Source organism: Pipistrellus hanaki, assembly GCF_964339955.1.
Source record: "Pipistrellus hanaki genome assembly, chromosome: 6".
In the NCBI taxonomy this organism is placed as follows: Eukaryota; Metazoa; Chordata; class Mammalia; order Chiroptera; family Vespertilionidae; genus Pipistrellus; species Pipistrellus hanaki.
This window is the reverse complement of record NC_140508.1, coordinates 5572713-5585257: the sequence shown is the minus strand read 5'-3', so window position 1 is coordinate 5585257 and position 12545 is coordinate 5572713. Positions and strand designations below refer to the sequence as shown.

At 66.1% G+C, this 12545-nt stretch overlaps 1 protein-coding gene across 1 annotated transcript in view; it reads right to left on the bottom strand.

Annotated features, from left to right (window-relative positions):
• NTSR1 (neurotensin receptor 1) overlaps nucleotides 1–10314 on the bottom strand; it is a gene marked incomplete at both ends in the record, with an annotated part of 22587 nt that extends 12273 nt beyond the window's left edge. Inside the window, one exon of the mRNA XM_084887231.1 lies at nucleotides 9637–10314. Within this exon, the coding sequence (XP_084743357.1) occupies nucleotides 9637–10314 (678 nt within the window). The remainder of the gene's footprint in view (nucleotides 1–9636) is intronic.
• Between the last annotated feature and the right edge of the window lie 2231 nt (nucleotides 10315–12545).

The following is a 12545-nucleotide window of genomic DNA, read 5'->3' as shown; positions in this document are numbered from 1 at the left end:
CCACCTCTCCCCCACCACCTCCCACCTCTCCCCACCTCCCCCCACCACCTCTCCCCCACCTTCCCCCACCACCTCTCCCCCACCTTCCCCCCCACCTCTCCCCCACCTCCCCCCACCTCCTTCCCCCACCTCCGCCCCACCTTCCCCCCACCTTCCCCCCCACCTCCCCCCACCTTCCCCCCCACCTCCCCCCACCCCCCCACCACCTCTCCCCACCCCCCCCACCACCTCCCCCCATCATCTCCCCCCACCACCTCCCCCCACCCCCCCCACCTACCCCCCCACCTCCCCCCACCATCTCCCCCCACCACCTCCCCCCACCCCCCACCACCTCCCCACCACCTTCCCCCACCACCTCCCCCCACCTCCCCCCACCCCCCACCACCACCTCCCCCACCCCCCCCACCACCTCCCCACACCACCTTCCCCCCACCTCCCCCCCCACTGCACGGGATGGACTTCATTCAGCACATGCGTTGGGGGACACAAACTTTCAGTCCACGGCAGCTGGCAAAGGGCGGGGTGTGCCGTCCAGCGCGGGCACCTAACCTGGGAAGCCTGGGCAGCCCCAGAGCACACAGACCTGCGCGCCACAGCGGCCACCCATGCACATGGCACACCGGCTCAGGTCCACGGACTCCTGGGCACTCCATGGCAATGCAGAGGCAGAGCCGGCCGGAGCCGTCTCAGGCCGCGGCCCAGGGCCCTGCCGTGGCGCCGCCATCCCCTCCTCACAGCGTGGCCCCGCCCCTGCCCACGGCTGCCCCCGCCCAGACCTTCCTCCTCATCAGTGGAGACCCAGTCAGGAGTGGCCTCAGAGGGTGGTGCCCTCACCATGCCAGGCCTCCCATCCTCGGGTAAGACGGCCACAGGGACGGAGCTTCCTAGAACTCTTCCGGATGGATCCTGGGCTGCCCGCGCTCCCGGCCACTGTTCCCGGAGAACCAGCCGGCTCCTGTCCGCGGGGTTCGTGTTTGACCCCGGAGGTGACGCTGGGGATGACCGTGCCAGGGCCATGGGCGCTGCCCGCTGCGACTGGTGACCGGACTCTTCCTCTGACGGTCTCCCCCAGACACGGCCTCACCCTGCCTTCCCGGCATTGGATCGCAGGTCCCAGGCCGCCACGTTCAAGGCCTGGAGACCGGGCCGGCTCGCTCTGCGCCGCCGCAGCCGCCTGGCCGCCTCTGCCGTGATGTGACCATGCCATGGGGGGGGGGGGGGGTGTGTGTCTCACTGGAGAACGTCCGGAACTTCAAAGCTGCCAGCTGCTAGAGGCCCCCTCCCCCAGATGTCAGCGATGTCCCTGGGCCTGGGCCGAGGGGTGAGTGTTTGACCCCAACAGGAGGGGAGGAAGCTGGGAGGGCCGGGAGAAGTTGAACCCGGAACAAAAGAGTGGAAGTGGGAGGGACTTGTCTTAAGCCGCTCAGCGTGGCTGTGTGGCTCCGCCGGCCCTCAGCCCATGCTGGCCCCGGGGCTCCTGCAGACAGTCTGGCCTGGCTCCAGGGCGCGGCTCGCCATGGCTGTTTGCGTGGATTCCCAGGATGCAGGGCCGTTTGCCATAAAAGCTTTCCGGCCAGAGCCAACGGCCCGGAGCCCAGGACTCCCGGCCACGGCTCCTCCACCACCTCGGACACACGTCCTCGCGGAATCCACGTCCCCTGCTCCACCTGTGCTGCCCACACAGCCGCTCCACCACCAGCCGGGCAGAGCCATTCCCCGGCTGTCCCGGGGCCCTCGGCGGCCTGCGGAGAGCGGCCTGGCCGGAGCCCAGGAGCTGGCTGCAGACCGCCTGCTGGACGGGCTCCGGGAAGGGAGTGCAGCCCAGGCTCGGCCGTGAGTTTTCGGGGGCAGAGGCAAGCTGTTCGCTCGCACTGGGAAGCTTCTGCTGGCTCCCTGCCATCCGCCCCCCGGGCCTGGCCCCAGCCTTTGCACAGGTTCGGGTTGTGCCGCTGCGGAGCCGACCACATGCACTGACAAGTGTGGGCTGTGGGCGAGCTGGTCTCACAGAGAACCTTCGGTCCTGGAGCACCTTTGGGACCCAGCACAGGGGAGGCTGAGTCCACTCCCTCCATGCTCTGGCCAGCACCCAGCACCCAGCACCCAGCACCCTGCAGCCTCAGTGCAGCAGCCTCCTCGGGACGCAGGGGGGTGGATGCAGAGGGAGCGGCTCCCAAGCAGCGCGATGTGACGTGGAGCAAATTTGCTCGCTGGCGGAGACGCCGGTCGGTCACGGGCAGCCTGCAGCCCCGCAGCCCAGACAGTGAAGCATGGCTGGTGCTTCAGGTGCCTACTGCGTGTGGTGCGAATCAGCACGTGACAGGAAACCTCCATGCTTGTGAAACTCTGCCCTGAGCCCTGGCCGTGCTGCTCAGGGGTTAGAGTGTCCGCCCGCAAACCAAAGGGGCTCGGTTCGATTCCTGGTTAGAGGTTCATTCCTGAGCCCCAGTCAGGGTGTGTGCAGGAGGCAGTCAATCGATGTGTCTCTCACATCCACGCTTCTCTCCCTCTCCTTTCCTCACCCTCCCTCTCTCCCACTCTCTAAAAGCAACAGAAAAATGTCATCAAGTGAGGAGAAAAAAAGGAAGGAAGGAAGGAAGGAAGGAAGGAAGGAAGGAAGGAAGGAAGGAAGGAAGGGAAAGGAAAGAAAGGAAGGAAGGAAGGAAGGAAGGAAGGAAGGAAGGAAGGGAGGGAGGGAGGGAGGGAGAGGCCTGCTCTGAAGGGAGTGCTGGGACTCCTGGGACAGTGCAGGCGGAGGGGACTCTGGCCTCATCTTGCAGGCAGGACACAGGTGCAGAGTGAGGGTCCACGGGCCTGCCTTCTGCCCCTGGGGCCAGGCAACCCCCGGCTTTTGTCCTAGAGCGCCTGTCCTCCTGGGCTTCGTCCTGCGATCTCCCCAGGGCAGGAGAAGTGGCAATGAGAGTGGAAGTTGCCTGACAGCGTGGCCGACCTCCCGGATCGCCTGACCCCTGGCACGCCCGGGCTTGGGTTTTAACTGTGGCTGCTCAGGGTGACCCCAGCTCTCAGTTTTGGGGAGAGTTGACCAGGGGTGCCCCATCCACTTTCTGAATTAGTTTAAAAGGTCAGGGAAGGATTCCATCCAAGCTCGGCAAGGGGCACCCAGAAAGTGCCAGAATCGGCTCGAAACACTTTAAATGTCCCCCACAGAGGCACCCCCTCGGCAGGGGCCGGGGCCGGGCTTGAGTCCTGTGCTGCTGACCGTGGACCCCATGGACCATGGCGGGTTCCAGGCCACTAGCACGTCTGCTCAAGAGACCCGTGAGCCTTCAGGACAGGTGTTTGGGGAGAGACAGGCCCTGCCCCGGGTGAGATGGGAGCTTCCGTGTGTTTCCTTTGTCAGACGTGTCTTTAAACAAGCTGTCAGGAAGAGGAACGCAGGAAGTGGGCCTTGTCTCTGTGCCCGGCAAACATCTGCCTCTAGTCTGCGGGCCAGGTGGACGGGCCAGGGCCTCAGAGGCACCTCCTGGTCCAGAAAAGCCTTTGGCTGGGCACCACCCCAACCCCACACCCCACTCCAGCCCGTTTGTGGCTCCCTTCGGCGGCCGGGCCTTATCCCCACCCTTCTGGGCCCCTGAGAGAGCAAAGGGCCCGGGAGACCGGGACCCTCCGGGCCCTGTGCCCTCGTCTGCCCCTCGTCCTCCAAGTCCGGTCAGCCTGGAGGTGGAGAGATGTCCATAGGGCGGCTCAAGTCCCGGAGGACAGTCCACTTCTGCAAAATGGGTCTCAGGGCTGGCGGGATCTTGGACCCGGGCGTGTGCCAGCATGTGGGGACAGGGGCCCTCTGGTGGCCTCTCTCCTGCTTCCTGCAAAGCCAGGGGGGCATGCGACCACCAAGACTCAGCACTCACAGGCTCCACTGCCCCGCCCGCCCCTGGCGCTGGGGCCTGTGCTCCTGGCTGCTGTCCGGGAAGGTGGGCAGCCCCCTGAGGCCAGCAGAGCAGGGACACCGGAAGGCCGGGCGCTGCTCTGTGGGCCACCCTGCCTCCTCCAGGCTCGCTGCCAGAGGGAAACGAATGGCGACATCACAGGCTCCCCACGCGGAGACAGCTCAGGGGCGGTCTCCAGGCTGAGGGTTCGAGAGCGTCCCCGGAGGACCTCACCCCCACTTGGCCCCCCTCCCCTTGAAGGTCCCCGGAGCAGCTGTGGCGATGGGAAAGGCAGGTGAGCCTGACCGGGTCCTGGGAGAGGCTCAGTACGAGGCGGCTGCTTCTCTCTCATCCCAGGAAATAAATCCTGACCCTCCATAGCTGCTTCCGCCGTGCACATCCTGTTGGGCGCAGAGCCCAGGCGAGTGAGTCTTTGATTTTCGTTGCAGATCAGCCCGACGCACGGATCTCCAAGTGGCACAACCTGATGAACTGCCACTGTCCCCGACCCTCAGGAGCCATCAGCTGCCCGCCCCCAGCGGGGGTACCCGGCACAGCACGCCTGCCTGGCCGCTCCGCGCAGGAATCCAGCACTGCCAGGGCTCTCCGAGCGGTCTGCAGGTTGGAAGTGGGGGGGTCTTTTGGTTGCTAATCCTCTCCTGAGTATATTTTTCCATTTATTTTTTATTTTTTAAGAGAGTGGAAGAGAGAGAGAGAAAGACATTGATATGAGGGAGACATCATTGGTTTTCTCCTGCAGGAGCCCTGTGATCAGGTATGTGCCTTGATCAGAATCCAACCTGGGACCCTTCTGCATGGGCCAGCGTTCTAACCCTGAGCACACCAGCCGGTGCAGAGTGGCGTGTTTTTTAAGGGAGAACTGTTCTGGATTACAAGGGCGCGGAACACTCTGAAGAATGCTTTAGTCCTTGACTATGTCAAGAGGGAGTGGGATTTATAACACATTCACCTTTCAGCAGAGACACTGAACTAAAAATGTCTCAGCATAAATAATGTGGCTCTTTCCCTCAGTCGAAGGTTTACCCAAACACAGTGTCTACCTTCAGCTTTGTTTCTCGGATGACTATGTTTCTTGTCATGTAACCTTCTGCAAAATTGTTGTGGTCTTCTTTTTCTGTTAATCGTAGCCTGAGGATTTTTTTTACATTGCTTTTCCAGAGAGTGGAAGGGGCGAGGGGAGGGAGAGAGACCCATCTGAGAGACACACCGATTGGCTGCCTTCTGCACGGGCCCCTGGGGCCATGCCCCGGACCTTCGACCTGGTTTGACCGGGAATTGAACCTGAGACCCTTGGGTACCAATACTCTAACCACTGAGCCACGGCAGCCAGGAGTAACATTGTTTTGGTAATTCCTCCGACCGGCCTGTTGTCACAAACCGCCTCAGCTGTGTGCAGAGTGGGTGGTGTTGAGAGTCCACGGAGTGGCACGTGGCGTCCCGGACTGTGTCTCTGCACAAACAGCTCTGCGCTTGTGCAGAGTGTCAGGCAACTGCTCCGACATTGGGCAAGCCACAGTGCGAGGCTGTGGTCCCGTCACCTGTTCCCTTTCCTGGGACATTTCCCTGATCGTGACGTGAGGAGCGGGGTCTTGGCAGAGCCTGGCTGTTCACGCGGAGGAGGCAGAGATGTGGGATTGGGGTGGCCAGGAGGGAGACACGGGAGGGGAGACCTGCAGGACGGGTGGGAGCAGCCTGTGGGCTGTGGGGCTGTGTGCACAGACAACCTGTGACGGGCCAGGGCGGGGCAGCTGGCAGCTGGCAGAGCTGGGGGAGGGTCTCATTGCCATCCCGCTCTGCCCCGGGAATACGGCTCACCTTAGGAGGGAGGACCGCGCCCTCGGGAGGGTCCGGCTACACCTGCTCTCAGCAGCCACTTCTAACCGGCAAATCCCCAGGAGACGGAGTCTGGACTAAGGAGGCAGAAAAGCGAGTCTGCCCAAGTGTGAGAGGCCAGCAACTGAGCGGCCAGCTGAAGCAAGAATGGCCACTCCTCAGAGACATAGCAGAGCCCAGCACCAAGATGCCTGGGTATGCAGAGGCAGGCCAAGGGGACCCACAGCGAAAAGCAGTCCGTGCAGAGCTGCCTGTACAGAGCGAGGCGCAGGCAGCGTCGGGCGTGAACAGGAACACGACCTGGGAACTCGAGGATGCGTGTGGATGGCTGAGCGCAGCTGCTACAAGAACCCCACGGAGAAAGGGTCATAGACGTGTAGGATCTGCACCTGGGAATGCCCATGGCAGAGACGAAAGGGGCCCCAAGGAACTGGCGAGTACCAGACCCGTCTCCGCAGTCGGCCTAGAGATGCGCGGCCAGTCGGTGTCGCTGCAGGCTCCCCATTCGCACTGGCTGGAACGCCGACTCTAACGCTTACAGGAAGCAGGGGCCTGGGGGCGCGGGGCCGGTGAGGGGAGAAGGAGGCCGCGGAGGGCTCGCTCTGCCTCAGGCGTGCCTGCTGTTTGGCGTGCCGGCGCCGGGAAGACCGCAGAGCTGTCATCACGGCAGCGTGGCGGAGGGCAGGGCACAGGCGGGAGGACGGGGGCTCTGGAGCAGGGCCGGGCATTTACTAGAGTGCCAGCACCTCCCTGAGAGAAGCCTCTCCTCAGGGGCCTGGCCACTCAGGCGCCTGCGTGCCAAAAGGCTCGGGCCTGCCACGCTGCTGAAAACCGGCTCAGAATGGACCCTAACCCTCAACATGACACAAAACTGTGAGGATCTCTAGGAGACAGCTGAGGACATCTCCGTGACCTTGGCCGAGGCCACTGTACGTCCAGCGGTCTGACTCCAAGTACCTCCTCAGGGTAACGGAAAAGGTGCCTTCACACAAGGCCCGGCACACGCATGTTTATAGCTCAACCCTCCCACGGGAGCGAGGGCGTGAGCCGGTGGGTGGTGGGTGCCCTCAGAGCACCGCCCCGGGGAGGTCGCTGGCCGCAGCCCAGAAACGGACGGGTGGTTGGTGGCCTCACTGCGGCCAGTTCCCTGCTCTCGGTGGAGGCAGGTCCGCCCGCTGCCTCTCCTCCATGGCACCACGTGGACCTGAATGGCCTGGCGCTCGAGCAGCCGCGCAGGTGGTCCTGCTCTCCGCCCGGACACCCCTCTCCCCCAGGGAGGGCGCCCGCCCAGGGCTGGCCACCCAGCGAGGGGCCCCTCTGTTGGCACTGAACCTGAAAGGTTTTCTGCAGCAGCAGTGGGGAGGCGGGCCCCGGCCCCGGCAGCCATGAGGCCACGCCAGGACCGCCCCCGCCGCTGCTCCCACAGGGCTCGGCTCCCGCCTGCCGATGCCGGACTGGAGAGGCCGGCCACGTGGGTGTGAGCGTCCCGCCAGTCTCAGCTCATGGCCCTCCTGGCCGCCACTCAGTGGACAGTCGCTGTGCCACCTGACGAGGGCCTTGCCACCGGAAGCCAGCGGCGCGGAGCCTGCGACAGCAGGACCCGAAACACGCCAGGTCCGAGCGGGGTCGGCCGGGACGGTGGGGACCAGCCTGACTCAACCCACAAGCAGGCCCGCTGCCTCCAAGACGCCTGCGAGGACAGCGGGGGCCGCCCTGCTCCAGAAGGGGACTTCCTCACGGACGAGCACCTGTCCGCTCACTCACAGGTTCCTCACCCCCTAGGCCGTGCCTGTGCCGGCCGGGGCCGCCCGTGCTCCCCGTCAGCTCTGCTCGGCCTGTGGCCCGGGCTGCCCTCAGGAAGCACCCCCCGTGCTACCGCTTCAAGCTGACCACGTATCTTTGTCACAACCCATTCCTATCCACGACCTGCTTACAGCCCAGGAGCGGCCCTCAGAGGCGGCGCTGGGAGAGCCCGTGTGGGAAGGGACCGTGATTGGCCAGCCCCTCCGAACACAGTGCACAAGCCGAGACACACCGACGCCGGCACCCAGCTGCTCTCTGGCCGATGTCACTGTAAAAACAGCAGAAGTTTGCCCAGACTGTCAAGTGCCAGGAGCCCGAGCAGGACTGTCCCCCGGGAAAGGGCCTGGGAGGGCGATGGCCACGCAGGAGCACATGTGAGTACAGGGGGCGTTGGAGTACAGGGGCGGAGAGCGGGGCAGGGCCCTGGGAGCTGTGGGCCAGGTGGACGAGGGTCCAGTGTGCCGAGTGCTCACAGCCTTTGAAGAGAGGCGTGGGGAGCACACGGGTCTTTGGCAAATTTGGGAGCAGAAGCAATGCCAGGCCACCGTGGACACCCGGCAGACCGTGGCCCAGTGGCCGAGGGAACAGGACATCCCCGGCCTGTGCCACGGCCGCCGCACAAGGACGCAGAACGGCCCTTCGGGGTGGGCGGTGCAGCGGGTGTCTGCTCTGCGGGGCGGGCCGAGCGGCCGGTCAGAGGAGGGTGTTAAGCGGCTGCTCCTGCTCTTGTTCTGATGGTGATCCGCTCAGGCAGCTCCTGGCTGAGCCTGCAGGTGGCTTGAGGCATCTCCTGGGTGGGCAGCGAGCTGCTGACCTAAGCCAGCCACCTCACACCTTTGAAGACAGATGGCATGGCTGCTGCCCCCTCAATGCCAAGGCAGGCTGGGAGAGGGCCCTGGGCACAGCCGGCCACAGACAGGAGCTCAGGAAGAAAACGGAAAAGGTGATTCCCACGGCGCCAGCGCCTCCAGCACAGGGAGGCGTGGCGGGCGGCCCCGCGGTGACTCTGCCCCACTGGGCGTGGCTACGTGGGACGGGGCCTCTCCACGCGGCACCAGGGGCCGCAAGTCCTCAGCAGAGGGGAGGGGACCCAGGAGGTCACAGCCCAGGGGCCGAGGTGTAGGGAGATGACAGCACCTGCCCCGTTGCTGCCCCCCTGCCCAAGTCCACTCCAGGGGCATCAGCACCACCTGGTCGGCAGGTATGGCTCGTGGGTGAGATGATGCCCGCAGGGACAGCGCTGCTCTGGCCCTCCTCCCACTCCATCCCTCGGCCTCACTGTCTCACCCTGCCCCGCTGTGGCTGCCCGGGGCCTAGAGCCACAATGCCAGACTCCTCCGTGAATGCCTTCTCCTGGAAGTCCTGCCTGACAAGCCTTTTGTGGGGGGCTGGGTCCCCCATCCAGCCAGGTCCCTCCTCCAAGCAATTGCCCGGTGGGGTCCCAGGGGGGTTCCCATGGCGCCGTGTTCAGACCGGGAGAGCGGCGGCTGCTGGCTGCAGGGTGCTTGCCTCACACAGCCCCCACCTGCCACCACGCCCAGACTCCGGTCTGCCCAGCAAAGACAACATGGTCTCCACCATGCCCAGGAGGGCGCCTCCGAGCCTGTCTGTGGCCGAGCCCCCCCTCCCCACAGCTCTCCAGCCTCTGCCTGCTGAGGTCAGGGCTCTGGGTGCCTGTCGCACGGGTGGGGAAACTAAGGCTAGACCACTCAGTGGCCTCCCAAGCCCTGGCCAGCCTGGTGCCCTCCAGGAGGCAGGGCAGCCTGGACCCCTGCTGCAGAGGAGACAGACCCCCTCCTTCGGGACCAGGGGTCCCTGAGAGCTGGGCAGGGCCCTGGAGCCGGCCCAGCCCACAGGGAACCTGGAGGCCCCCAGGGGTCAGGCTCAGGGCCCCGCCCCTTCGACAGGAGGAGGGGATGAGATAAAGGGCTGAGGTCCGCACCCTGGAGTCAAAGGTGACAAGAGGGGGGCCGGCGCTCCCCACCCCTCCCCAGCATTTCTCAGCAATGTTTCTCCACCCCGTGTCCAGAGGGGATCCTTTAGGGGTGAAGGGAAGAGACCCCGGCCTCCCCATCCTCTCGGGACAGGCGCTCACCTGGATGACGACCTTGATGGTGGCGGCGCTGACGACGGGCGTGCACACCAGGCTGCCCGGGTGCTGGGCGTCGGCACCGCGGCTCTGCTGGCCCATGGCGAAGAGCATGGGCACGGCCAGCAGGCCGGCGGCCACCCAGATGGCGCCGATGAACTTCTTGGTGCGGCTCCGGGACATGAGGGTCTTGGCCTTGAAGGGGTGGCAGATGGCCAGGTAGCGCTCCAGGCTCAGGCTGGCCACGTTGAGGGCCGTGGCGTAGGTGCAGGCGTCGCGCAGGAAGTAGTAGCCCCTGCAGACGGCGTCGCCGAAGGCCCAGGGGTGGTGCACCCAGATGAAGTTGTACAGCTCCACGGGCATGGCCAGCAGCAGGATGAGCAGGTCGGAGAGCGCCAGGCTGCCCAGGTGGTAGTGCACGGTGCTCTGCAGGCTCCGCAGCGAGCGCTTCCGCGCCAGCGTGAGGGCCGTCACCGCGTTGCCCACCGTGCCCACCGCGAAGAGCGCCAGGTACACGGCGGTCACCAGCACCTTGGAGTAGATGTCCGTGTCCACGTCCAGGTCGCTGCCCGGGGCCGCCCGCTCGCCCTCGGAGGCGTTGTCCCAGCCGGGGCCCCCGGGCGGCAGCGGGGAGGGCCGGGCGCCCAGGGGGCCGGGGCCGGCGGCGGAGCCATTGAGGCGCATGGCGAGCGCGGGGCCGGGGCCGGGCCGGTGCCTGTGCGGTCAGCGGCCGGGCTCAGCCCAGCGCCCCGCCGCCAAGTCCAAGGGGTGGGCGTGTCTCAGGTGGTTGGCCGCCCACGCCCGAGGGCCAAGGGGGCGCTTTCCAGCGGGAGCCACCGGCCCGGACGCGCCCCCGGAGCGCTCGCCGGGATCTGCGTTCCGCTGGGCTCAGACTCCAGCTCCGAGGCTCCCGCCCCGCCCTCCCTCCGGCCGCCGCGGGCGAGCCTGTGCGGGAGCGAGCTCTCTCCCGGCTCCGCACCCCGCCACCCGGCACGCCCCCCGAGCTCCCCCGCCCTCCCGGGCCTCGGGCTCCCGCCCCGGGAGTGGGGCGGGGGGCGCCCGCCTGGGGGCTGGGAGGGGCGAAGAGGGGGGGGCGGCCCCAACAGCACCCAGGGCATTGGGGTGGGCGGCAGGGATGCTGACTGTTTCCAGGGACCCTCCCCGGGCCACAGGCCTTCCTTCCTCAGGCCTTCCCCGCTTTCCCCGGAGAGGGGCTGCCTCCTCCCCCTCCCCACACCGCCCCCTTCCTCACTCCACCCCGCCTCCCCCTCCTCACTCCACCCCGCCTCCCCGCCCCGCCCCGCCTCCCCGCCCCGCCCCGCCTCCCACTCCTCATTCCATCAGGGGCGGGGCCGCGGCCTTCCTGCTGGTGTGGCGGGCTGGCCCCTCCTGGGGGGCAGCCCGGAAGTTGGGTGCCCTGGGGCTCCAGCACAGCCCGGTGGGTGGAGAGGGAGGCGGGAGGCAGGAGGCAAGAGCAAAGCAACAGGCCTCCCAGGCAAGCGGTCCCGTCCCAGTGCCCGGGGGCTGCTGGGGGTGTGAGTGGCTCGCAGCCTCCTTATGGGGTCTGATTTGGCCATCAGAAGTCACCTGGAGAGCCTGCGCTGGCCCGGGCCTCAGAGCCTGTCCCTGTCCCGGCGTGGACTGGCGGGCTGCCTGCTGTCCTGGGACTAGAAGCCCCGTGGGCTGAGGGCAGTGGGCAGGGGGGTGGGGGCTGGTAAGTAAAGGGTGAGGCCCAGGAACCCGTCCTGGAAGTTTAGGCTCATGAGCCATCAGCTGCTGGGCCCTGCTTATTCCTGTGTGCAGCTGGCTTGGGATGCCTGCGCCGCCACAGCTGTGTCCCAGGGAGCTGTGCACACGGCATTATGGCTTAAACACGCGGCCTTCAAAGCAAACACCGGCGTCCCCCTGTCAGAGGCCAGCACAGCCAGCTCGGCCACGCGGGCTCAGACTGGGCCCTGCCGCTGCCGGGCCAGCGCTCCCGCTTCTCCGGGCCTCGATTTTGTCCTGAACAGACCGATGCTCCGGGCCAGGCTGTTACGAAGCTGGCCGTGGGGCCACGGGGGGTGGCGGGCGAGCAGCTGGGGGGGGCGAGGGCGGTCTGTGTGGCACCGTCGGGGGTGGCGGGAGGAGTGCCGTGGCCGACAGAGGGTCTTTAAAACCCCACCCATCAGACCAGGTCTGCTCTCTGGAGGACAGACCCACCAGGGAAGAGACCACGGGGTTGGACCTGCGTGTCTGCGTCACAAAAGGGAGTGATGGTAACGTTGGGTTTTGCCAACCACAGTGCCCTCTGTCCTCCTCTCCCAGGAGTCCCCTGAGGGTAAGGCACAGCCGGCGGCTGGTGCTGGCGCTGCTAGGACCATGCCCGCGAAAACGCAGTCTCCCCGGCCGCCTCAGCTCACTGTTTGGTTTTCAAACCCATGACCTTTCTGCTAAGCCGGCTTTCCTTTCAAAGGCTTCTCTCTGAGCCAGCCTAAGAGCTTAGAAAATCACAAAAGGAGACTTAGCACAAATATTATGACAAGGCGTTTGCTTAAACCACCCAGGAAATGTCACTTGGAGGCCTTGTTCTACCAAGTGCGTGGCAGGCCCTGGTCTGGCCCCGGGCAGCCGACTAGACAGCTCTGCCTGCACCTCAGAGCCCGCGAGGCGCAGCCACGCCCAGCTCTCCGACCTCTGCCCGCAGGAAGGCTGACCTGGGTGTGTCCATGGGTGACTGGTGTGCACTTGGCACTGTGAGGGCTTTCGGGGAGCAGAGCCCCGTGGCAGCTGGAGAGTTCAGGGACCTGCTGCCGACACGGACACCCCAAGTGCTGTGTGCTGCCGGTGCTGGCCCGCCCGGTGGGCATCGAGGGCCAGCATCCTGCCCTGCGGGTCTCATTCCCTGGTGAAGCGGGGTTTTGGCTGAGGGGAGA